The sequence below is a fragment of the Recurvomyces mirabilis genome (assembly GCF_035927965.1).
Source record: "Recurvomyces mirabilis strain CCFEE 5264 chromosome Unknown scaffold_11, whole genome shotgun sequence".
Taxonomy (NCBI): Eukaryota; Fungi; Ascomycota; class Dothideomycetes; order Mycosphaerellales; family Teratosphaeriaceae; genus Recurvomyces; species Recurvomyces mirabilis.
In genome coordinates, this window is record NW_027041945.1 from 183,624 (window position 1) to 208,318 (window position 24,695).

A 24,695-nucleotide genomic window follows, 5' to 3' on the forward strand; every position below is an offset into this window, starting at 1 on the left:
CATCCACCTTCGCACTCTTCAACGCATGCCGCCACACTACCGCATCCCGACACACGATGCCGAGACAAAGCATATCAACCACCCACGCCGCCATCTCCTCGTCACTAAGCAAGAACTTAGTTCTCTCGCTCTCCTTCCGACAGAAAGCGACATTCCTGATATATCTCCCCGTCCTCGATCCCGTGCCCCGGAACCAGCGCCCAAGCGTTGTAAGGTCAGCCTCGGAGATTTCGAAGATGAAGGTGTTGCTGCCGTAGAGCATAGCCTCAATCTCGTCTCGAATCACGAAACATGTGGCTGCTAGTGCGACGGCCTGTGCTGGTGTTCAAGACGCTTTATCACTGAACCAGTTGCCCAGATGGTCCATGCTGAAGGTGTGATCTCTGGGAACTAGATAGTTGTACATCCGACCACGGATCTCTGAAGGCACCCTCAGGAAAGAGGTCTGAGCGCCATCTGAGGCGGTTTCCGTGGGTTTCATTTCCGGGTCCATGAATGGTGTGGCAGGCTTGCAGCGAGAGAGTGATTGATGATATGGAGTGAAAATTGAGGATGATGGGAAGCACGGGTCTTTGTTGGAATCGCGTGTCTCGAGCTGATTGGTGACGCCTAAACGTAGATTCCTATTCACTTGCCACGATGCGGCCGATAGAACCTTCTCTCCCATGACCCATACGCTAAGCATCAAAAAAAGTCAAACGTATCCCCATTCCCACCCAACAATCCCCTAACCCTCTCACTCCCCACAACCCTCTCCAACGCAAGCCCATCCCACTTCCCAAAGCACACCCTAACCCCCATCTCAGCAACCGAACACCTCTCCTCCCTCAAACTCTGCCCCAGAAACCCCCCAACAATCTCCTCATAAAACGTCCCATTATCAGGTAAACCATAAAAGACCACCCTCTTCACCCCTCGGATCCTCAGCCGGAAGAAATGATGCGCCCGCTGTGTATAGAGCAGAATACCAGTCCTCCCAGACAAGAAATGCGAGCGGGCGCGTCGCTGGTCCGGGACAGATGTATAATCGTGGATAGCGCCGAAACTCGTGTTCTGCATCAGCGTGCTCGTGGCGAAGAAGTTCCTCACGCGGATGAAATCGAAGTAGCTGGGGACGAAGACCAAGACGCCCCTCCCACCTTGGCCCTCGGCTGGTTTCGGAAGCCGGAGAAGGGAGGGTAAGATGGCGGTGGTGAAGTAGTTGAACCGTGCATCTGGATCTGCAGCCGGAGAGGCCGAGACGAAGCGGGAGAAGGTTTGTTTGATACCTGCCATTTCCGCCATAGCGGGGGATATGAGTGCGCCTGGGTATGGAGAGGTGAGTTTGGCTTTACCCGCGCAATTCAGCATCCAGGTATTGAAAAGGCGATTCGTTTCTGGTGTGAGATAAGCTGTCAACACGATCGTCTGACGCAGATACTTTGCCTGCCCGTTCAGATACCACGATCTTACGCGATTAAAGTCCGCGCCGTGGGAGTCCGTGGGCTCGAGGTTGAGGTGTTGGAGCACGATGGCCAGGTTCTCCCAGCTCTGCATTTGCATTGCATCTGCTTGGTCTACGATCAGTACTTCGATGGAGGAGAGGAAGTCGTGGTCCGCTTTCCTCCTGTCTTCGTTTTCGATGAGGCGGCGCAGGCCGAGGGGGGAGGCGAGGATGATGTCGCTGGCGTAGAAGGCGGAGAAGAATTTGATAGTTTTGCGGGTAAATTTCAGGGCGGTGAAGAAGCTGTTGTCGTTGTTGCCGCTGAAGAGTTCGTGGTAGTCTTCTGGCATGTTGCTGTGTTCGTCGATTGGAGCGGAGAAGGCGTCTTGGAAGCGTTGTTTGTTCTCCACTTGGTCGGGCTGGAAGAGCTCGATCATCTCTACACCGTAGTGGTACGCCATTTGTCTTGTCTCGGTCAAGATCAGGACTTTCGGTCTGGTAAAGCCTTGGTCTCGCAGGTCTAGCAGATCTGGGTTCTCAGCATGAGATATACGATCTGAATTCTTCAAGACTTTGTCTCGACCTCTCAGCACGTGGTTGAGAGCATGCAGAGATGCTAGCGACCGTAGGCTGGAGGCATTGCTTGGTGTTCGGTTTGTGATGAGTAGATCGGTATAGTTGAAAAGGCAGGGTGCCATCGCTTGCTGAGTCTGGTCTAGATCCTTTAATCGCTTCGCAGATGCATCAGCCAGCCTCTTCTTGAGCGGCAGATCGCTGGAAGAGCGTATGTGCGACTGTCGTGCTGTCCAGTCGGGCACACCTTGGGGAGTGAGCATGGTGAAGGTGCCAATGCCGGGTACAGCTTGCTTTTCTGTTCGCCACGCATTGCTTTGAATACTCTTAAGACGTCGAGATAATTCGTCTTCGTCCACACTAGCAAAGTGCACTTCGTATGGATCTGACGTGTCTTCAGCATCGTCGCCGTTGATCTCCTCAACTGCATCAGCTGCATCCACCTCGTCCTCGTCCTCGTCCTCGTCCTCGTCCTCGCCCTCGCCCTCGCTCGAGTCCAGCAAAGTGTCGTCACCTGCTACCGAGCTCTCTTCGTCAAGATCGGCGCCATCTTCTGGTACAGACACTTCAATCTTCCGCCGTTTCCTGCTTCCTTCTTGGTCGCCATTCTGCTGCTGCTTGAAGCCTGATAAAAGTGCGTTATACGCCTTGACTTTGGGTACGACTTCTTCCTCCTCATCGTCACTCATTCCACCGCCGTCTTCCTCCACTCCTTCCTCTGCTTCTGGCACCCCATCCTCACTGTCCGAGTCGACATCTTTGACTCGTTGACTGTCGAACTTGCGATACCCTGCCCGTGTGCGTATACCACTCCTCGCCAATTTGCCACCAGGCTGTCCACCTCTACTCCCACGTCGTCCTCCTCTAAAGCTGCCACCACGACCACGTGACTGACCTCGTCCTCGTCCTCGTCCTCGAAAAGGTGCCATCTTCACCAAATCCTCCATCGCGAATTCATCCCGAACTTTTCACATGTCTGCGACAATACCCACGCTAACCACATCGGGCTGAGCACAGAAATTCGGCAAGAAATCTTGGCGGGCAATGTCGAAAGTGTCCCGCAGTGGCAGTGTTAGTAACAAGCACGAAAGCCGATATCGACTCTCTTTTCCCTCTCCGCCCGGAGCGCAAAGGACGAAAGTGACTTGCATCGTCAAGACCGCGAAGATGGGCGACCCCAAGAACTACCTCCACCTCGCCCGGCCCCTCGCCCCAGCACCCATCGCAACGCAACAATCCGCCGTCACTGCACCCGTGGCAGTCACCCTCCAACCTCAAGCCCTCTTCAGCATCCTCGACCACGCCTCGCGCCGTCCAGCCGACCAAGAACGCGTCATCGGCACCCTCCTCGGCACCCGCAGCGAAGATGGCACCGAAGTCAGCATCACCAACTGCTACGCCGTCCCGCACACCGAGACCCAAGAGCAAGTGGAAGTGGACATGGACTACCAAAAACGCATGCTCGAACTCCATCTCCGCGCTGCTCCGAAAGAGGTCCTGGTGGGCTGGTACGCGACGAGCGGCGATCTCAACACCTTCTCCGCCTTGATCCAGAACTTCTACTCCCAGCAAGGGGAGGGCACATGGCCACACCCCGCCGTCCACCTCACCGTCTCCACCATCGCCGGTCAAGATATAGAGGCGAACACCTATATCTCTGCCCCCATCGGAGTAACCGCCGAACGAGCCGCCGACTCCTGCCTCTTCATCCCCGTGCCCCACGAAATAAAATACGACGACGCCTCGAAATCCGGTCTAGAGCTCATAGCCGGCGCCCGGGACCGTGAAGACCGCTCCCAAATTCTCCAAACAGACGTCGAGACCCTGGAGCGCGCAATCGAGCAAGTACTAGAAATGCTCGAGCGGGTGGCGAATTACGTTGCGGATGTGCTAGACGAGGAGCGCGAACCCTCGACCGCACTGGGCCAGTTTCTACTCAACACATTATCCCTCGCGCCCAAAGTCAGTCCCGAGGAGATTGAGAAGGATTTCAATAATCACATTCAAGATGTCTTGCTCGTGTCGTACTTGGCGAATACTATCCGGACGCAGATCGATCTCTCGAACCGACTTGCCACGGCTGCCTTGACGATGGGGACTGGTGATGCGCCGGCGGGTGAGGGCAAGGAGGGTGGCGAGGGAGGAGGGAAGGGACAGGGACAGGGGCAGAGGCAAGGTGGTGGTGGTGGTGGTGGAGGACGTGGTGGACGCGAGGGAGGTGGGCAACGCGCTGGACAAGCTGACCGAGGCGGTCGGCGCGGTGAACAGTAGACTTTTGTGGTCGAAGGCTGTCTTGAGTCTGCTAGACGGAATAGTGGATAAGGACGGCGGGAAGTGACAGAGGGCAGGACTTGATCGACAAAAAGCATAGAAGCGAAGCAAGGTTTTGCAGCAGTAGAGGGTTTTGTCTGAGTAGCTTTGCGCATACACATATAGTGGGATTTGATATGGCGCCTAGTCGAGGCTGCTGATTCCCACTACCGCGCTCTCTTCTCACTTTCCTCGAACTCCCAACGTCGTCATGTGCACTTTGCATCCATGGGTATCATATGCCATAACTCCGAACCCGGAGAAACGCCGTGCTAACAATAAGAACACCACACCTCTCACGACCACACCCATGGCTTGTGGCATGATCGAACCACCGCCATAGCAACCCCTAATCCTCACTCCTCGCCTTCTTAACCTTGCGCCCCTCCCCATCCCCACCCTCCCCACCCTTCCTCTTGCCCCTCCTCCCACCAGCCCCACCACCTCTCCTCCTCACCAACTCCCCCACAACACCCCCCTGCTCCACCACCCCCACCAACCCCTCCACTCTCCCAAAAGCCTCCAAATCCACCCCCTTCCTCTCATCCTTCATCGCCCTCTCCTTCCACATCTGCTCCAACACCCTGCCAAGTAACCCTTCATCCCGGCGTAGCAAGAATTTGAAATCGTCGATTTTGATTTTTTGCCGGCGGGAATAAGAGGCCGATAAGGCGGCGGAGTGGCAGGTTTCCGTTATGAAGTCTGTTAGGATGGAGTCGAGGGTTGTGAGGGTGGTGGGGAGGGAGGGCGGGTTGTCGCCGTAGGCGTGGAGGAGTTCGCCTAGGTCTGTTGGGGAAAAGATCGGGGTCGGGGTGGTGGGTTGGTGGGGACGGTTAGGCCGATGGGTGGTTCGTTGGGTAGGGCGCGCGTCGGCCATGATGGAGGTTTGTTCTTTTGAATGTGGTTGTGTTGCTTCTCTGGTGACGGTGTCGGATTTCGTGGTGTGAGATTTGATCCACGACCGGATCGCGTTGCTTCGACGTTATTGCTGAAGCTTCGAAGAAGGCATCATGTCTTTATCGCCAGTTGTGCTGTCGTTATGTGAGGTAGTGAAGTGAATGTAACAGAACGACTGGAAGTCACATGCCAGCCCTTCTCAAGCCGTCCCACAGCTTTCGCGTGCTTCACACGCCTCTTGCCAGATATTCACTTCCAAGAATATAGCATATAGGCAACTACGACAGCAGTAACATTCACCGCTGCTTCGAACTAAGGACAAGCACTTTCCAATATAGTCATCACCCTTTCTAATAGACCGGTCGAGACCCAAAACGCCCAGCATGTTCGGCATCCTCAAATTTCAAACCCTCCTCATGGTCGTGCTACTCTTCATCTGCTCCTGCACATATCTCCACGGCGTCTTCCCCGCCTGGCTGGATAGAAACAAAGCTGGGTAGGTCATCTAGGAACTCTTCTCCTTGCGACTTTCTCCGGTAACTGACCGGTGTCATTAGACCTCTTGGCACATTCTGGCGAGCAGCACGGATAGGTGAACGGCTGAGTCCGTATGTGAGTTTGTGCTGTGTGGCTATGGCGGTGAGTCCTTATCTTGTGAAGTAGCATAAGTACCTGGCTGATCTGTGAAGGTAACGATGCTGATCGGGGTGTGAACGTGGCACGCGGGAAATGTTTATATGCGGCTTCTTTGTCTTTTTAGCGAGGCGTTGAGGAGGTTAGATTGCGAGCAGATGGAGCCACGACCATACGACCGCAAGTTGTCGTCGACTACAGGGGCATTTCTAGAGGTTTACTCACATCAAGCCTTTGTGGCACTTCCAGCAGGTCAGGCTCCAGCGGCAAGCCGACAGCTATGAGACATCCGGAGCAGCAAGTCAAATCGCAGAACGAGATTCCAATTCTACAAAAGCAACAACAACCAAAGACAAAACCTACTCCTCAGCCGTCCAATAATTCTTCTCGCCAACCTTTCCCTTATCGAAATCCCACCGCCCCGTTTCTCGTGCCCGCCAATCCTCAAACCCCTTCTCCGTCTGCACAATATACTTACTCGGATCCTGCGTCATATTGAGGAAGAAAGGCTGCTCCAGACAGTCCATCTCGCCTTCCACCCACTCGATCCCTTTCGTACTAATCTCCCACTTCTCCTCCACGTCCTTGCGGATAGAGGAGGGGAGTTTGAGAGCCATGGGACATTGGTACCATTCGGCGAAGTAGTCGATGGCGAGCATAATGCGATGGTGGGAGGAGGTATTGGGCATACCTGCGTGCCAGAGGCGGAGGTCGCGGAAGACTATACTTCCCTTTTTGATCTCTGGTTGGACGGGTGGTTTGATCTTGGCCTGCTTCTGGATGTACTCCTTCTTAATCCACCCAGTCTCGGCATGGAGCTGTTGGTCATGAACACTATCTGTGGTCTTGGGGTAAGCGTTGTGAGTGCCGCACCAGATTTCCGTCACGCCATTCGCGGCGCTGGAGTCCTGGAGGTAGGTGTTCATTACCACGCCGAACGGCTGGGTCGGGAAATCATGGTGAACATCGCTGTGCACGGCCTGACGGCCGGACCCTCCTGGACATGCAACGTTGGAATTGAGGAAGCGGAATTCCGGGCGTGGGCCTAGGAGGTTCTCGAGGATGCGAATCATATGGCTGTTGGCGTAGACTTCGCGGTAGAGGTACTCTGGCTTGAGGGGCGGGACTTGAGAGACGTTCTTGGGGCCCGCGCCTTGATTCCAGGTCATATGGGGTTGGTTGAGATAGCGGTCGTTGTCTTCTACTATCTTGTTGTAGAGGATATCGATCATGTGTTCTGGGATTGCGTTCTCGAGCACCACGAGGCCATCTCGATGGTAGTATTTGAGCACTTCTTGGATCGTATCCCAGTTCGTCTTGTCGCTGTTGAGTTCTTCGTCTGATAGTCGTATGGTTACTGGGTTGTCGCCGTATCTGTGTACGGCTGGCACCAGAGCGCCTTCGATGTACTTTGGCTTGTGAACACCATTTGTTCCGTTCGTGCCATTGGTCTCGCCATTCATGATCGCTAAGGTCTATCTGTGATCAGTATCTCTAGTTCTGACTGCTAGCAGTCAAAGAGGGCGTGGGATTCTTGCCACCCTACAAGCTTTATCACTACAAAAGCTGACCCGAGTGGGACGTCCATCACGGCTGTCACTGCCGTGCCATCACCACTTTTCACGACTCGCTACTGCCACATAAGGAAGTGATGGAAATGTAGTGAGCTAGAGGCAGCATTTCGTGGCCTGCAATTGGCCTCGCATTCAGCCTGATCTCTCCCAAGTGCCCGCTCACGTGGAAGAGCTGTATGTCATCCTAACTGCATCCTGTTGGCGATACTGTCCAAGTACTACTTCCCCTTGTAGAGAATATGTATCAGTGCGAATGTGGCCTGAAGACAACGTAGACAAGGCGAGCTGCACTGCACCAGGCCATGTCGCTTCTCATTTGAGACCATCGGTAAGAATATGAAGCCGCCATCGACTGAAGAGCAGACAGTCTCATAACGTGCCTTATACCTGCACCATGCATACTTCAAGGAAAATAAGGGCAGTCGCTTGACTCCCTACGAAGTCAAGTAGTTACGCGCAAGACTTTGCTCCTGGGCACACGATTTCTACGCTCCTGTCCTACTGCGTTACCGTGAGTATCTTGTATGGTTTACCACGCGAATCTCGCAATTTCATCTACAGAACCCTCATGCTCTCGACGTCCACCGCGGATCGACAGGCAAGCCGCAGGTCGTTTCAACCTTATCGCTGCCCTGCATTTTGCATGTACATCGCTCGACACCTCCCAAGGTCCGGTCAAGTACGAGGCAATGACGTTGCAGGCTACGATGCATGACGCCGTGCTCGTTTGGGGGAATGAAGGCTCAGTCGCCACCCGTGCAATCCTCCGTCACTGCTACTGGAGAACCACCAGTCGATCATGAGAGGCGCCGAGTCCTGGTCAAGATACCAAGGGGCCATGATGAGCCAGTTTGGCAAGCTGAAATACCATAGAACTGACTCCTTGCGGTGGAGGAACGTTTGCATAAGGTGTTTCGTGAGCACAGCGGTAATGCTCGATAAGCCAAGTAGTGTGCGGTATAAGAGCTTTGTCACCTGCGCTCTGCGCCAATCTTATGATGATCCGTTCGTATCTTTCGTGCTCTCATTCCGCTCGACTAGTTCACCCACACCCAAGCCTCTCCCAACCCGTACTTTCCGCTTCTTTTCCTTCTCCTTCTTCGCTCCGTCAGCACCCTCGCCAGCCTTGCCAGCACTACCTACCTCGCCACCCTCGTCCTTGCCTACTGTATCCTCCTCATCCGACTCCTCGTCCAGTGCCTCGTCTCGAAGATAGTCCAAGTCCATCTTCATGCTGTATGCGTCCTCGCCATCTGCATAGTACTTCTCTTCGACTCCACCCTGCTTGAATCCTAGAGTATCTCGGTACAGTGCCAGTGCTGCTACGTTAGACACACGCACATGCAACGACACATACTTTGCGCTGTATGTCTCGAACATTGCTCTCTCTGCGGTCTTTTTGTCAGCTCTCCGATCCTGAACGCACAAGGCAAGCAAGTCATCACTACTCACGACTCTGCCGCATGAGCTTCTCGGCTAGGCCTAATCTTCGATGTGTCCTCATCACGCTAAGGGATGTGATGTGGCCATGTTGTATACCATCTGCTGGATCCTCTTCCATCTTCGCTAACACATATCCCACGATCTTTGGTGCATCGTATGGTGTCTTCTTTGGTCTCGATACCTGGAGGTCCACCGTCAGTCGGTAATACTTTTGCAATATCTATATCATACTACGTACATCCACAGCGACAAAACTGAGTTGAGGCCAACTTAGAGCATGATAAAGGTAGTATTTGCAAAAGTAGTTTTCGGGTAAGTTCGTGATGTTAGTCTGTTGGACATGGGGGATGTCGGCGGGTCGCAATTGTCTTATATCCATGGTTTCGTTCTAAGATCGACCTACGTTTGTGGTACACTATACCTCGACAGGGTCGTAGGAGTGCGATTGAAGCTTCGGCCCAACGGTATTCCGACGCCGCGCCTGTCACCTCAGGCGTTCCCCGAATTTCCATTCACTTACAACGGCGCTAATTCATGAGGGCGTTTTCTCTCCACGGAGGCTATACAGCGCATTCAGTCACTTGTCCAGATGTCAAAAAAAGTCATGGGGTTGCGTTTAGCTTACCTTCCCGAGCGGTAGATGTCTACTTGTGGCTAGGACCGCTTGGAGAAGTGATGTGAACTCACATACATTGTCAACGGTCTAAGTAGTCCCTATGATCCAAAGATCTGTCGTAAGGCCGTTGGCACAGCTATAAAGAAACTGGACTATCTCGACTGTAGAAGGGCAACTCGTGCATGTGCAGAAAAGGCACACTACCTCCTGCACCTGAATGGAAAGGAGGTGATATTTACTTGATGTGCATGCTATTATGTGTGATTGGGTATATTGTGAGGATGAATCTAGGGCCGAAGACTTCTTGTGGCTGGCGCAAAGCAGGAGTCTCACCTGTATTCGCCTATTATTAAGATCGTAAATCACGGCTCTGAAGTACAATAGTAACACGATTATTGTCATGCTTGATCCAACAATAAGAAACCATTGGAGGCGTGCGTCTCATGCCCGCTTCCAATGAGCGAGAGCTAGACTACTAGCCTGGACAATGACTGTTCATATTGTCGAGCCGAACACTCCAGGGCTGTGAATACCTAGCCAAAAGTGGGGCTGGTACCTGCCCGATTCGGCAGTGCGGCAGGGATCTTCAGCTTGTTGGAAAGCTTCCGGCTCGCAGCTCTACGGTCGAGAACATTAGACAATTGACCTACACCTTATTACCAAAGACCAAAAGCGAACAACATCCACACACAAAATCGAATCCCATTCCATCCACAATCTACTTAGCTTCGTGAACAGCTCCTGGCGTACGACATTATGGGTCTCCTCAACTGGCTAAGGTCCGGTGTGACCGCTCCGACGAAATCGAAGGTGGTTGTATCAGATTTGATAGACATCGGTGAGCAGTGACCATCAATCCTTCGTAGCGAGAGCACGGCGTCATCTTTGCCCGCTCAACAGAATCCTGACATCCGTCTGCATAGCTGTCCCCGGTAGTTGGCCATCTGCTAGACCCGCTGTCGTGTCCGATACTAGCAACACAGATGTGAATGATGTCAAGCATGCCGCCGACACCACCAAGTTCCCACAGCGTCTCGACACGAGAACTTCCACCGGGCAGACCCTTGACGACTTCGAAGCGACTCAAGCCACTTCTGCGCAAGCAAAGCATCCGCTTCGTGGTGTGAAGAATGATCGTTACGACATTTACCGGAAGTGGGCAGCAGAGTCCAGAGCGCAGAAAGAAGTAGGACTGGCGAAACCCGCGGTCGAGTCAGGCAAGGAGATGAAGTTGAAGCGCAAGGCTCATGATGAGGTCCCGCCGGGCACAGAGAAGAAGAAGGTCAGGTTCGTAGAAGGTCACACGGAGTTGAGAGAGTCTGGCGTTCAAAAGAGTCTTATCCTGAAGCAAGTTGGCAACATTGGCAAGAAGCGCAAGGCAGGAGACGCGATCGACTCTGTCCCTGTCAAACGTCAACTTGTCGATCCGAGCCAGCCACCACCACTCAACGAAGCAAAAATTCGACAAGCCAGAAAACAAGCTTCGCGCCCAATGATAGAAGAAAGGTTGACCTTCCAGAAGTGGCGCGAGAATCAGCTACGTGCAGCGTGTGGCCAGGAGATCGTGGATCAAGTGAGGAAGGAGGAGGTCGCAGAAGCGAAGAAGTCAGAAGTCGTTCAGCCCGTGCCTCATCTTGTAGTCACTAGCTACGATGATGAGCAACTGGAAGCTGCCAGAGCGGCCGAGGCTAGGTTGAAGGCTGTTGAGACAGAGCTGCGATCAACACAAGCCAAGCTGTTGTCAACCACTGCATCTCTGACGGCAACAGATGGAGCACTGAGCGCCAGTAAAAAGAGCTTGGAGGCTGCACAGAGATTGGTTGCTGTCAGGGACATGCAACTCAACGCTTAAGCTGAGCAGCTTGCCGACGTCACGTTGGCTGAGGTCGTTGCGCCGGGTAGTGGAGAGCAGAAGTCAGTCGATGGTGAGGATACTGTGGAGACTTCGCTTGATGAGCAGCATTTCCAGCCCAGCGCTCAGGCTGGTCGATCTGGCGACCAGACCATCGACGACACTGCAAGCGTTGTTGGCGCTGAGCAGACACGATCCGACACCTTGGAAAGCCACCACAACGGCGTCTTTGGCGCTTCAAGTATCGCCACGCCGGAGCAGCTTGGCAATCCCGCAGGTCATCTGACCCATATCAATACTGGGCTTGGCAATGCAATTACACCACGAATTCCGCCGCCGCCGATCGCACTATCTCAGCTTCTGCCAAACGGTAGTGGATTCTGGCTTGGGCAGCCATCAGCGCCTACAGTGCCTGCCCCAGATGCATTTGATGACTTCGTCGAGGCGCGCACAGCAGATGAGATCGCCAGAAGAGAAGATGCTGCACGCGGTGGTGTTGAGCCGTTGTCGACGGATGATGCTGGCCCTGTCGCTACGGCTGTCTCACCAGAGTCCGCGGACCCAATGGACCTGGATCGGCCGTTGTCGACAGATGTTGAGCCGTCTCAGCGGGATCTCTCGGTGGCCCCGAAAACGAGATGGATGCCGCCCACTGAGCCTAGAGCGATGCGCATACAGGCAGCACTCAAGGCGCATCTCGAGCGTCACAAAGCCAGAAGCGTTCATTCGGGCTCGAAAGTGGACAACCGTCCTGACCAGTTGGCGGACCGTATGCCATCAGAGTCCATGGTCCTGGATAATGAAGACGAACATATGGCAGACGGCGAGCATCGGTCTCCACATCCGACAGCCGTGCATCCTCGTGAGGTTGACATGCTGTCGCCAACTTGGCTTAGCGATGGTGTTGACGGGCACAACCTGTCCTCCGAGATGGACGTAGATGTGCAGCCAAGGATTCAACCGAGTCCGGAGACCGAGTACGTACAGAGGACGGCTTTTCACCAGCCTCGATTTCAATCTGGAATGACTGGTCGTAGACTGGACGCTCCACGTGCTGCGTCAAGCCAAGGCATACGAGAAGCTTTGGACGAGGATGTGCTCGACAGCATAGAGCCAGACGAGATCTCCTCTCTAGACGACGAGAAATCGTCCCTAGAGGACGAGAGGAGGGAGAATGCGGCGAAGCGCATGAAGGCGAAAGGGTATGACGCACCTCGCTCGGAGTCTCTCATCCCATTTCGGCTCGAACAAGATCATGTTAACGGCTATCGTTTCCTGGGTGCCCATGGTCGTCGTGCCGGCAATGATGACGGTCGGCCCGGCGATGCTCATTCCAAACGCCGAGGGGAGCGCGATAGCCTTGGCGACATCATGCCACGTGCTTTCCGCAATGCTCTCAGGCCCGCCAGGGACGGCAGACTCCCTAACGATCGTTTCGATGGCTTACGCAGCCTTTGAGCAATGCGTTCATATGAGTCTCTCATTGTTGAAGCAGGCGAGTGCTGGAGCAGGCTTAGATTGGATGCTACATGAGTTAGCAAGCTGGAAAGAAAGCAGAGCAAAAGAGTGCAGGCACCCGCAATTACTGCGTGCGTTGGATAGCACAGCAGATTTATGTTCAACCTCAACATGAGCCCGCCGCAGCCAGAAGCAGCAGAGACGATGTAACGAGATGTACACCCGCCCAATGACACTCCGGCGGCAGCCGAAGAGGAAAGCACAGCGCACCACTGGTTCGTGTGCTGAACAGCGGTCTGAAGACCACTGGTGTCCAGTACCGTCCGTCGACAGAGAATCAGAAGGCCAATGTTGCCTTCTCGACCTGATGGACCCTCCCAACGACCCAAGTCGTCCTGGATGCGAGCGCGTTTACGCCTTCACGACTGGCAAGTAGGCGCGGAGCAAGGAGTTGCCAGCTAGTTGACCCCGAGAGGTAGGTCATGGCTACGGCTCGACAGTGTCAAACCCAAGCCGTCCTGGTGGCAAGGTGCGTTTCACAGTCACAAAACTCCCTTGCTCGGTTCCGATAAATCCTTTTGAGCTGAGAGACAACATGAGGCAGTAGTGCGCGGCTGGCCCAAAAGGGTTGCGTGGCTTCACCAGGAAACCATAGTCGCCGCCCTCACCCCTTGACAGCTCGGATTTTGGAACCCTGGTACTGATTGCGGACTGCTTTCCTGGACCTGTGTATCAGCCGAGTACCCTAGGAGAATCCTAGACGCGACGGCAGCAGGTCCGCGACCTTTCGACAGTATCGGCCCGAATAATTCGTCGGGTCACGAGTCGGAGGCGCAGATTGGTGGTGCACTTGGGTGGGTGTGAAGGTAAGCTCCTGAAATCAATTTTGCTGTGGAGCATGACTGACCTAGTTCAGATACAGCAAGCTGGCTGTGGCGGCTATCTTCGATGACAGTCGTGCATATGACTATTCTTCAGCAGGCTGGAATATTTTGCTCAGCTCAGATCGACCACTGCTCCGCCCCCTCGACTACGGCTCTGCTCTATTAACCACGGCTCTGCTCTGTCGTCTACGGGTCTGCTCTATCGTCCACTCGTCACTCAAATTTTGCCACGACTTCAGCACACCAACTCATCAGCGTTCACACATCGCTAAAGCCTTACCTTCCAGATCAGCAACACAGCATCATGCGACAGCTTCACTTACTGTCATTTCTCCGAGACGGCCGTCGTGGCTATTTCGATTGCTGCTGGGCATTGAGCAGGAGTAAAATTTCATTGCGTTCAGTACTGTATGCTACATGATATTGGGGCGCTTATGTCGTGCTGTAATTTGCGCATAGAATCATTGGAAGACCTGGAATATGCCCACCCATATGCCATAACGATTGCGTCTGCATGGCTGGAAGGTTGGCTGGCGTCGATGGTGGCGTTATCAGCGCCGGCGGCTGGTGGGCTATCTTCATGTTGACGCCGCGGTGTTATGTGGTCTTGCAGCGATGTTATAGCAGTAAACCACTCGTCAATGCGCACTGCTGTTCATTAATAATGTGCATGTGAGCTGAGTAAGATGCAAAGTCATACTTATGGCCATGCAAACGTGCAAGCTTATTCCCCACCCGGTGAGACGCCAAGGGCGGCCCCTGCATCCGCCCGCCATTGCCATCGTGTGGAGACTGTTGCACCATCGCGCCTAGCACTTCCTCCCAGGACGCAGAATTGCGGCTGTCATCCGGTCCGCAGCACCTGCGCCTAATATCCCTGCCTTGTATAATAAGGTACCGCCTCAGAGGGGCAGCCACGCCCAGGCGTGACTTCCGACAGAGTACCCGGACCCCACCTGAGAGGAAACCAGGAGTCTCAGGCTGGAATGCCCACCACATCCTCCAACAGCTCTAGTGTGTTTGGCCGTCTCACAGGGAGGAAATCGCACGTATTGGAGATCAAGGACGGCAACAACCAGCAGGAGAGGTTCAATCATAGTCCGCCAGCCGATGCATTGAGCGATAGCGACAGGAACAGGCTGCTGAGTGGGCATAGAAGGGAAAGCAGTATCCCGAGCATACGGAACAGTGTCACAGATCTGGGGTCCAGTGTCCGACGCAGTGTTTCACTCCGCTCACATCGCACACAGCACTCTACTTCTACTCTTGGCCGAGGACCTCGACAACCATCCTCCAGCAACCTGCTCAGTCAGACGTCGCCAACGGAATCACCAACGAAGGAGGACGAGAAGAGCGCGCCGGTCGAGACACCGGTCCTCCCTAAGCCGGACGAAGAGCCAGCACCGCCTGCACAACACCCGCTAAGGTCCAGAGGGAAGCTATCCATCTCGGCAAGGTCTTTCTCGAATCGCTTCAAGAGTACAGATACACTTGTGATCCCAGGACAACTATCAGAAGGTGCCGAAGGCCAACCGCCATTGCCAAGTCCGGCGATTGACCAGCCAAAGAACTTCTCGATGTTGGTCGCGGCACCTCCACCTCCTCCTGCAATACCCAAGCGTGCACCCCCAGATCGCCCGAGTCTTGCTTCCCAAGCAAGCTTTGCAAGTTCACAATCGCAAGCAAATGGTGTCCACTTGCAGCACATTCCGTCTGTACCGATAGTACCATCGGGAGGACATAATCCGAACCTCATACATCAGAGCATAAACGAGACCTCGAACAAGCGTATGGCCACGATCGACTACCTCCGGAAAGTGCACGAGGGCAATGTGTTCTACTTCAGTACGCTACACTACACCTCGAGTTCCCTCAATTCATCGATACCATCATTGCATCCGCATAAGCAAGGCAGAAGAGCAACAAGTTACCTTTCCCTAGGCTACAGCTTACCCCTTCTGCTCGAAATGAACTCTGGCTCGCCTACAGAGTATCTGAAGGCTCTGTCAGCGCTATTATCAGAGTTCGAGACATATCAGTCTCTTGCAGGCAACGAAGGCGGCACGAGTAGCTTAAGTAGAGCTCGAGTGGGCCAAATGTTTAAGACGGGTATGGGTCTCGGCAATCGATCAGGAATGCGAAATGGTAGACGTTCGAGTGCAGCAACTGATAGTATTGCGCTGGACACTTCGAAAGCAAGCATGCTGAGTATACCTGGGTCAGCATCGGATGGCGGAAGCAGTCCATCCGAGATGGTGTCACCCATCGGGCATGACTTCAACCATCTACTCACTCCTCATTTGCCCTTCGATCCAGACTTCAATACCACGTTCGCCACTCTGTGCGATACCTTGATCGACATATACGCGAATCTGCTGAAATTGGTCTCGCAACCGGAAACATGCACGCCCCTTGTCGGTGAAGCATTTTCCAAAGCAGACAAGTCAATACGGAAGATCCTGGTAGCGAATATCACGCGGGAATTCGAGGATACTACAAGGCAAGGGGTGAAGACTGAAGTCGCAGGATTGGGACGACTGGTTCTTGGTGGACTTATGTAGGACAGAGTCCATCATAGGTCTAGTGGTCCTGATCCGCATGTTATGAACATGGCGGCATTCGGTCTTTGAGAGCATTGAGGACAATTTGGATTTATGTGGCTATTATGCGCTGGCTGCCAGGCTGGAAGGGAGTCAAGGTTTAGGGTTGTTTCGTCGATGATACCCACTCACTGCATGATGGCGTTCACGATCTGATATGGTCTGCAAAGGATGAATCTAGTCGATAGACATTAGTATGATTTAAAGCATCGTTGGTGCTGCTTTGAGCTAAATCTGCCATGTCGTCTCGTCTTGTCTCGCCCGACTTCGGAGCTCAGAATATTCTAAGCCGAGCGGGTGCAATCGGCAGCGTACGGCTTATCCTCTTTGCCAGAACGCGTACCTGCATTCGAGAAGATTTCAATACAGAAAAAGTCTTGATAACGGAGGCGAGTATCCGTTACTGGCCAATGGTAGATCGCAGCGACTGTCGACAGTCGATGTATGCATAGGGCGTGTAGGGCTAAATCGATGTACGGTGCCAATCCTCCCTCAGCCCCTGCTCTCGATGTCTCTGGCAAGAGTCATCAGTTGTGCTTGACCGCTTTGCCTTCATAAGGTCGTGAATCACACTTTCTATTTGCCATTGGTTTTTCCATTTTCACTTCCTGGCCATTCCGCATCCATACGCCACTCTACTTGTCACTTTTACAATCATACAGCCATTGGTTGACACTACTCACTACTCGGCATCCGAGTTCCGTGACTGTCCTCGCAGACATCGCAGTTATACTCCAATCTCTTCACCATCATCTGAGGCCTGCAAACATGGCGCCGGCAATGATCACGCCAGAGTCGTCTGGGACTAACACTCCCACGACCATCACAGCGACGAAACTCACACAGGCTGGTATCCAGCACATGCTGCCAAACAGTAATGGCGATCTCCCTAATCTAGGGGCATTGGATGCGTCCAAGATGGCCGTCACAATCACAACCGCCCCACGAACTGTCCCAGAATGGAACGGCGCAGAAGCGAAAGCACAGAAGACTTGCACCGACCACATGGTCACTGCCCGCTGGACTGCGGAGGAAGGCTGGGACGCTCCTGAAATGAAGCCTTATGGGCCTCTGTCTATCATGCCCAGTGCGTCCGTTCTACATTACGCCACCGAATGTTTCGAAGGATGCAAGCTCTACAGAGGCTACGATGGAAAGCTACGATTGTTCCGCATCAGCAGGAACTGCGCACGCATGAGGAACTCAGCAGAGAGGATCGCTCTTCCGGACTTCGAGCCCAAGGAACTGGAGAAGATGATTATCGCTCTTTGCGCACGAGATGGGCCAAAGTGGTTGCCAAAAGACCGTGCCGGCTGCTTCTTGTATTGCCGCCCTACTTTCATTGGCACCGATTCAGCTCTCGGTGTGCAGCGACCACGAGAAGCACTGCTCTACGTTATCCTGTCATGCTTCCCAGATATGTCTTCTAGCCTGGCCACCCCAGCACCACCAGCGATGCAGGGCAAGGCGGACGGCAAGCCCAAGTCGAGTTCAGGCCTCAAGCTCATCGCTTCTCGAGAGGACACCATCCGAGCATGGCCAGGCGGATTCGGATATGCTAAGCTTGGCGCCAACTACGGTCCTACTCTAGTAGCACAGGGTGAAGCCAAGGCCAGGGGTTTTGATCAGGTGCTTTGGCTGTACGAGAAGGAGAACTGGGTGACTGAGGCAGGTGCAAGCAACTTTTTCGTCGTGATAAGGGAAAAGACGAGTGGCAGATTGCAGCTCATCACTGCGCCATTGACCGAGCGTATCATCCTGGAAGGCGTTACGCGTGCATCTGTGCTAGAGCTGTGCCAGAGCAGATTGGCGCAGTCACAAGATGGTGTCGAAGGTCTGGAGGTTGTGGAGAAGCGTTTCACTATGGATGACTTGCTCGAGGCTGATAAGGAAGGACGATTGGTGGAAGCTTTCGCGGCTGGAACAGCGTTCTTCATTGCCCCTGTTGCTTTGATACACTTCCGTGGCAAGGATATCGAAGTGCCTACCGATGGTGGCGAGGCTGGCGTCTACACGCGCTTGGTCAAGCAGTGGCTGGTCAACATCATGTATGGCAAGGAGTCGCACGAATGGGGTGTTGTGGTGGATGAAGAGGCGTGATGATCTGTGCCTGTAGTCTAGAGATTAGCATAATAAGACAATGAACGCCAATGAAAGTTGAATCTGTACCAGTAGCATTTCACCCAACTTCAAGGTGCTGCTCTCTAAACGCTTCAGTAGTCGTACAGATGCTTCATTTGAAGCCTGGTCCTGTCACCAGGAGGCAGGACAGGTGTGTCATGGATGTCGATACGTCGCAGAGTGCACTCATGTCACTCTCTGCTCCCTGTCATATGGTGAGTAGAAGTCGCTGAGAGAGGACGTGGCGATGAAGCTTACCCATACTCCGCACGAAGCTCCTTAACAGGCTTTTGCGACAAATATATTTTCATGATAGGGACGTTCCGCTGCTTTGTATCGCCACCAGGCTGACCCATGACTTCGAAAGCGGCATCTTCTGGATCTGAGGTTACTTCATGAGCATCGCCCTTGATGGTTCTGTCGACGGTCTGCTTCTGTCGAGGTATCTCGACTATCTGAGACGAGAGCGCAGTATATTGGTAGCATCTTGCCCCAACAAGTACAAGCTGTCGCTTTGCTATCTCGACTACCGTGATAAGCTTTGTTGTTGCTTTCGCATGTGCTGTGAGATAGAGGAGCTTCGCTTTCTCATCGACCTGGGCATCCTGGCTGAGACTCGCAACGATTCTCTCGACACGATCCGAAACTTTGGTGGACGAGATAATCCTCCAGGCGATAATCTCATAACCCAGGCTCTCCTCGTCCAAGGGCATGTTGGTCGCAGCAGATCCTGAAGTACTTGTCCACGTGATGCTTGCTTTTTGATACCAGATACTGTCCGGAATGCTATCGCTTTCGATCAATGCCGGAAGGTTACGGGATCGCGTGACAGCTCAAGGAGAGCTCGACAGGATAACGAGTCGAGTCGTGGCGCACGGCATCTGAGTGGCTGAAGTTCGGGTGTTTGCTCTTGCAGCTTACAAACACTATCCGAAGAAGCTCGACAAACGGTACCCGGTCGCTGTACCACACTCTTGCCACCCGGAATGCGTAGCTTGTAACATCACCGCTGTGATTCGTTGATGTGCGTACTCGTCGCATTCCACAGACCTTTCCCAAAGACTTTTCTGGAACACCTAGGCTGGCCGCAGTGATCTGGTGTGGCGCTCGCAAGCCAATAGGATTCGCGCCAGCTGTCTCGTATGCAAGTTAAATCGACTGTGCAGCGGCCCCCTGTTTAGTGCACGGCTAGTTGCAGCATGACGATTCCATTTCCATTTGGTTAGGCTCCACTCCTTGTACGAGGCGGCTGTCGCTCTCCCATCTCGTCTTCGAGAAACTACAGCGACACCTTCTTACACCAACACCTCGGCCTTTGCACCAACACGGCCATTTCTTTACTTCTATTACCTTTCTTTCTGCCACCTTAAGCTTCTTGTCCTACTAACCTTTCTTGTTATAATACACATAGAGTTTGGCTGATTTCTGCCGCTCCTGCCCGCCGAATTCCTGCTTACGACGGCTGCGACTGCCTTCCAAAACATTCTCTACGTGCCAAAACCGCTCTTCCAGCTCAACAATCACGATCAAATCCCACTCTAGAACAACGCGCCACTGATCACCGGCGTCAGGAGTACTTGAGTAGTACCTCCCTGCCGACATACTGAATGCGACAGCAGTGACTCAGGCTTGGTCGCAAGCTCTTCGTGGGAAATTGTATGGAGGAAAGGAATTTGGGGAACTGTCGTCCGGATCGGCGACAATAGACGTGCCCATCATGCACAGCGTATTCCGCTTGCCATGGTGCACCGATCAGATTGCACCCAAGATGCAAACAGGCAAGGCGGCGTTAGATCTCATGCGTGCATCGCCTGTTTTGGACTTGACTGCGTTGAACAAGGCAAAGCGAAAGCGAGCCGAGGACGCAGAAGTGCAGCGTGTGGAGACGACGAAGAGGCAGTGCGGTGGTGGTGAAGCTTTCAGGCAGTCACCATCGATCGACCTACCCGCCAGGTCGATGGAGGGCAAGCCAGTTGTGACTCCTTCCGCTGTCAACACATCGTTGCTCCAGATCGCGCAAATCTCCGCAAGTAATGGTGCCAGTCCAGCACCATCGCTCGAGCTCAAAGCTGAAGTTTCGAAGATTTCCTCAGCTTCTGCCGTACAGCCTTCTTCAGCAGCTGACAACAAGATCGCTCAAGCAATGTCTTCTGATGTTGAGATGAAGGATGCCATCGGCTGCAGCGAGCTGAGTCCACTTCAGCAGGTCATCGAGAACGAATTCAATATGCAAATACTGATGAAGCATAATGAGCTCCGTCTGATTGAGCAGGAACTTGCCAAATGTCAGATTGGTTTGGAGCAGCTCCGTCGAATCGAGCTACGGCCTTATCCTGGCGCGGAAAAGTTCTCGTCTGATGTATCTGCTGGTATCGGCGCATCGCTAGCTCCACCTGCTAGACATTCTCGACCCATGCATGCCGCCCCTCACGGCGTGGCAGATGGACCTTACTCGCGACATTACCGCCGTTGGCTACTTCACGACACCACATTCGATTCAATACCACTGCAAGCGACTTTTGTAAACTCTGCTCCTCATATTGATAGCCGACCAATACGACATGCTAGTACTTCGAGGAAGTCTGTTCAGAAATCACCAGCAGCTCCAGCACCTGTCACAGAGATGCCAAAGAGCTTACCAAACTATCCCGCAAGCACCCGCAAGATCAAGTTGGCAGTGGTGAGGCGGTCTACGGATGGACTTCTGGTCAAGCTGGTCTGCAATCACTGCCACCGAAGCGACTTCTCTAACTCGCAAGGTTTTCTCAATCATTGTCGTATTGGTCACAAGCTGGAGTATAAATCTCACGACCACGCCGCTATTGACTGCGGCCATCCGCTCGAGGAGCACGAGTATGCGGCCATTCCGCCAGAGGTCCAGAACACTCCCGTGGCGAAACCCAGCTCTCACAGCAGAGCGGCGTCGACCAATGTGACACCGCTGAAAGCAAGCGGTCTAGTGCATCCGCTAAACACGAGCGGTGGACTTGCTTCATTGAACACATCCAGTCCACAGCCTCTGTTGAAGAAGGCCATTCCGCGAGCACATCCAATCTCTGGCATGTCTGGAATCAAAGCGCAGCCACAATTCACAGCATCAGCACAAGCACCTCGTCTCTCTGCACAGTTTGCGAAGCACAACTTTGGTGGCGATCTGCAGGCTGCGATCGCTTCTGCGAAAGAGAGGGTTGATTTGGGTGCAGAGGCCGAGCTCTCGCCCGATATCCTGGATTCAGCTTCGCCACGAGCATCTGGCGCTGTTGGCGGAAAGGGTGTTTTTGGAGTGCCTCGAGCCGGCTCTCTGGCACCACCCAATGGTGCTGGTCCTCCAAGCCGTAAAGGTTACAGGCAGCCAACGCAGCATTCTCGCCCTTCGCCTCTTGTACCCGTTGCTAATATTGGCCTCGCGCAGAGTCGGAGGAACTCTCACCACGAGATGCCAGACTCACCCGATGACCGATCTCTCAACCTGAGCCCGCATACCATCGACAGCGAGCCTGGCTTGGTCAGCGATCACGAGGACGACGATCAGGGCTCAGCATCAGAAGACGAAGTGCCGCACACCACCATCTCACACCCTCTCAACGTGGGTGGTCGGACCTGTGCGGATAACATGGACATTGATGTGTCTGTGGACGACACCATCGACGAGCATGGTGTGATTATCAGGAGGAACAGCTTACTTGCTAGCGAGAATCATGGCCTGGGAATGGCTAATGGTGTGGCTAGGAAGTAGGCTGTTGTGTAAGGATATACGACGCAGGGATTGCGTAACATTGTAGGATTGCATACGGCCGAGTCGGATGGTGTCGAGATACCTGCTCAACCTTGGTCAGACTAGCTCGATACATCAATACACCTCTTCACTCCGACCATAATATGTTTTGACCACTGCCACCATTGTCTTCAGCGCTTTCTAGTCCCGCAGCCTGAGCTGCTCGCGTATCCACGGTGTCCTCGTCAGAAGTGAATGGCCGAACTATGCTTGAACAATTCGTGTTTTTTTGAAGCAAAAGGTGAACCTCCCAGATCGTATTTGCGTTCCAAATCGGTTAGCGTACCCGTTGGCGCCCACTTTGGGCGTGCAAAGTGGCCAATAGCGATTGCATACATACGCCAAATTGCAACTTCACGCAACGGAATAGTTGACAGCAACAGCCAAATACTCAGCAGACATGGTCTCTTGGCAGACGTGAGTTGTCTCGGCTTCCCATAATTAAGATGGACACTGATAACATACCTCAGAATCCAATCGGCTCTGCTGTTCTTCGGACCCTTGCTACTTCCACGGATACTCGCCACGTACCGCTCAATACGATCACGGCCAGCCTCTCAGATCCGAGCATTACCTCCGGCGACTTCATACGCGCTGGCGATACTCTTCGCGTCTGGCTTAGTAGCATTTCTGTTCACCTTACCACTCTTCGCAGCACCGAACATCTTTCGACAAACACAATCGAGGATCCAGACTCCCGCTGGTGTTCTCCTGACCCGTCTCGCAGCTTTGCGACCTATCACGCCAGATGACGAGAAGCTCCGATCTGTGCTTGATGCCGGCGGTCTGGACGCACGACTCCTCTACGTTCGGTATGGACCTAAGATTCTAACCAATTGCACTTTCGCCAAGCCTGGAGATCTGGATGCTAGTCTGATGTATTTCCTATACGCTCTTCCTACCATCGTGGCATCGCATCTTATTCATCTAGCTGCGCTCGGCGTAGCGACCTCCGGATTTCTGAGCGGCAAGGAAGGTGCTCGGTGGCGTACAGTAGCAGCAATTGCGGGTATCGTACTTGGTGCAGCAGAAGTCTGCTTTGTAGCGTACTACGATGACAAGCAGAACATGCGCAGCACACGAGTGAGCGAGATCGACTTTGTCTTCTGGAAATTGCAAGTCTGGCGTGGACTGGCTATCGCAGCTGTGGACGGCTTGATAGGTTGGGTGATCTGGCTACAAGCCACCAGACGAGCATTCCTCTCACCACCCGCTGCTGCGGAGAAGTTACAGGATCATGCACATGTGCTCGAAAGCTTGCTTGGGAAGACAAGAGGGCTTGGTGTGCTCAGAAATGGCACGGTGAGGGATGCAGGCATGAGAGCGAAGACGGATGCGTACTGGGTGAAGGAGGGAGAAGTGATGAAGGATGTTTTCGAGGAGCCTGAAGTACTGGAGGCACAGAGAAATGCTTTGCGGAGGCTTGATATCACGAGGATTGGTCGTGAGGCTGAGGATTATGTAGACAGCGTTTTGGGTCCGCTGCCAATGGCGAGAACGTCGGCACTTACATGAGTTTCTAGCACATATACGGAATACACTCTGCCCACGTGAAGCACTTAGATTGCTCGTAGGACTCATGTCGCATTGTTCATCGCACCCTCCAGCTTTGTACGCAGGCTCGATACCTCATTCATGCCCAGGTTCGACCATACCTCCGTCCCCTCTCCGTCGTACAAAAGCGATCGGAAGAACTCACCAATTGCTCTCTCCGTCTTGTGATGCATGTTTGCTGCCATGGTGTGATTATCAAACCTTGATGCTAGGCCACACCTCACGGACAGGACCTTGTCACGTCCAGCAACGCTGAGAGACCACTCCGCCTTCTCCTCCGTAACTACCCTCGTTCCTACAGTCCTATCGCCAGTAAGCTCCCGTATCGCCGACGATTGCTTCGGGAAAAATGTCGTCTGTTTGACGTATACGACACGGATGTGGCGTATCTCTCGCAAGACACTTGCAGCATTGACAGCGAAGAAGTGCAGTGTATGCGCGTCAACAGTAAGCCTGGTAGGTTGAATGGAGTTTCGAAAGCGATGTCGTCTTGGCATGCCAGTCTCGTAATCACTCACCTGTGTAAGTAGGCGAATGTCAAAGGGTACATGTCTTGAAAAAGGCTGGGAGCATGTCATGGCGCATCTGTCGACTGGTACGAGCAAGTGATGGTATGGTGGGCGAGTGGAGTGGTCGGTCTGCGAAGGCTGCAAAGTAGTGATTTCCGATGGCACGTCGAAGCTCTAATGGAAGGTCCATGAACCTGAATACCAGATTTTGGTCATTCTCCTCCAATCGTGAGATCAGATGACTGATGATCTCTTCTTTGGTTTGTCCACGTGAGATCAGGGGCATGGACTGTCTACGTTCCGTCCGCTGTTCGATAGGGACCGGAGCATTGTGGTAGCGGAGTTGCATACGGTTGAGCTCATCGCCATCCATTATTCTACGAGCCCGGGCCATGTCCCATAGATCCGGCTTTCCAACCGCAGGGTCTGTCCACTTCCAGTAGCATGGCTTGCTTTGATCTAATCGGGAAAGT

General features: G+C 53.5%; 11 protein-coding genes across 11 annotated transcripts; 6 read left to right on the top strand and 5 right to left on the bottom strand.

Annotated features, from left to right (window-relative positions):
- Positions 1–684: 684 nt before the first annotated feature.
- Positions 685–2,943, bottom strand: UTP25 (rRNA-binding ribosome biosynthesis protein utp25; the record flags this gene model as incomplete). Its single annotated transcript, XM_064837468.1, has 1 exon — positions 685–2,943. The coding sequence occupies one exon, from the start codon at positions 2,941–2,943 to the stop codon at positions 685–687; it is 2,259 nt and encodes a 752-aa protein (XP_064694791.1).
- Positions 2,944–3,163: 220 nt separating this feature from the next.
- Positions 3,164–4,267, top strand: LTS14_004769 (uncharacterized protein; the record flags this gene model as incomplete). Its single annotated transcript, XM_064837469.1, has 1 exon — positions 3,164–4,267. One exon carries the CDS (start codon positions 3,164–3,166, stop codon positions 4,265–4,267), a length of 1,104 nt encoding a protein of 367 aa, XP_064694792.1.
- A 388-nt stretch (positions 4,268–4,655) lies between these two features.
- Positions 4,656–5,183, bottom strand: LTS14_004770 (uncharacterized protein; the record flags this gene model as incomplete). Its single annotated transcript, XM_064837470.1, has 1 exon — positions 4,656–5,183. The coding sequence occupies one exon, from the start codon at positions 5,181–5,183 to the stop codon at positions 4,656–4,658; it is 528 nt and encodes a 175-aa protein (XP_064694793.1).
- Positions 5,184–6,195: 1,012 nt separating this feature from the next.
- On the bottom strand, positions 6,196–7,299 carry LTS14_004771 (uncharacterized protein; the record flags this gene model as incomplete). Its single annotated transcript, XM_064837471.1, has 1 exon — positions 6,196–7,299. The coding sequence occupies one exon, from the start codon at positions 7,297–7,299 to the stop codon at positions 6,196–6,198; it is 1,104 nt and encodes a 367-aa protein (XP_064694794.1).
- Positions 7,300–8,403: 1,104 nt separating this feature from the next.
- ARD1 (N-terminal acetyltransferase A complex catalytic subunit ard1) lies at positions 8,404–9,232 on the bottom strand (the record flags this gene model as incomplete). Its single annotated transcript, XM_064837472.1, is given in 3 exon segments — positions 8,404–8,729; positions 8,863–9,073; positions 9,092–9,232. The coding sequence occupies 3 exon segments, from the start codon at positions 9,230–9,232 to the stop codon at positions 8,404–8,406; spliced, it is 678 nt and encodes a 225-aa protein (XP_064694795.1).
- A 993-nt stretch (positions 9,233–10,225) lies between these two features.
- Positions 10,226–12,779, top strand: LTS14_004773 (uncharacterized protein; the record flags this gene model as incomplete). Its single annotated transcript, XM_064837473.1, has 3 exons — positions 10,226–10,307; positions 10,393–11,288; positions 11,331–12,779. 3 exons carry the CDS (start codon positions 10,226–10,228, stop codon positions 12,777–12,779), a joined length of 2,427 nt encoding a protein of 808 aa, XP_064694796.1.
- Positions 12,780–14,649: 1,870 nt separating this feature from the next.
- LTS14_004774 (uncharacterized protein) lies at positions 14,650–16,224 on the top strand (the record flags this gene model as incomplete). The annotated part of the gene is made up of 1 exon (XM_064837474.1): positions 14,650–16,224. The coding sequence occupies one exon, from the start codon at positions 14,650–14,652 to the stop codon at positions 16,222–16,224; it is 1,575 nt and encodes a 524-aa protein (XP_064694797.1).
- An 807-nt stretch (positions 16,225–17,031) lies between these two features.
- LTS14_004775 (uncharacterized protein) lies at positions 17,032–18,363 on the top strand (the record flags this gene model as incomplete). The annotated part of the gene is made up of 1 exon (XM_064837475.1): positions 17,032–18,363. One exon carries the CDS (start codon positions 17,032–17,034, stop codon positions 18,361–18,363), a length of 1,332 nt encoding a protein of 443 aa, XP_064694798.1.
- Positions 18,364–18,570: 207 nt separating this feature from the next.
- On the bottom strand, positions 18,571–19,097 carry LTS14_004776 (uncharacterized protein; the record flags this gene model as incomplete). The annotated part of the gene is made up of 2 exons (XM_064837476.1): positions 18,571–18,589; positions 18,643–19,097. The coding sequence occupies 2 exons, from the start codon at positions 19,095–19,097 to the stop codon at positions 18,571–18,573; spliced, it is 474 nt and encodes a 157-aa protein (XP_064694799.1).
- Positions 19,098–20,101: 1,004 nt separating this feature from the next.
- On the top strand, positions 20,102–22,120 carry LTS14_004777 (uncharacterized protein; the record flags this gene model as incomplete). The annotated part of the gene is made up of 1 exon (XM_064837477.1): positions 20,102–22,120. The coding sequence occupies one exon, from the start codon at positions 20,102–20,104 to the stop codon at positions 22,118–22,120; it is 2,019 nt and encodes a 672-aa protein (XP_064694800.1).
- Positions 22,121–22,559: 439 nt separating this feature from the next.
- On the top strand, positions 22,560–23,674 carry LTS14_004778 (uncharacterized protein; the record flags this gene model as incomplete). The annotated part of the gene is made up of 2 exons (XM_064837478.1): positions 22,560–22,576; positions 22,630–23,674. 2 exons carry the CDS (start codon positions 22,560–22,562, stop codon positions 23,672–23,674), a joined length of 1,062 nt encoding a protein of 353 aa, XP_064694801.1.
- Between the last annotated feature and the right edge of the window lie 1,021 nt (positions 23,675–24,695).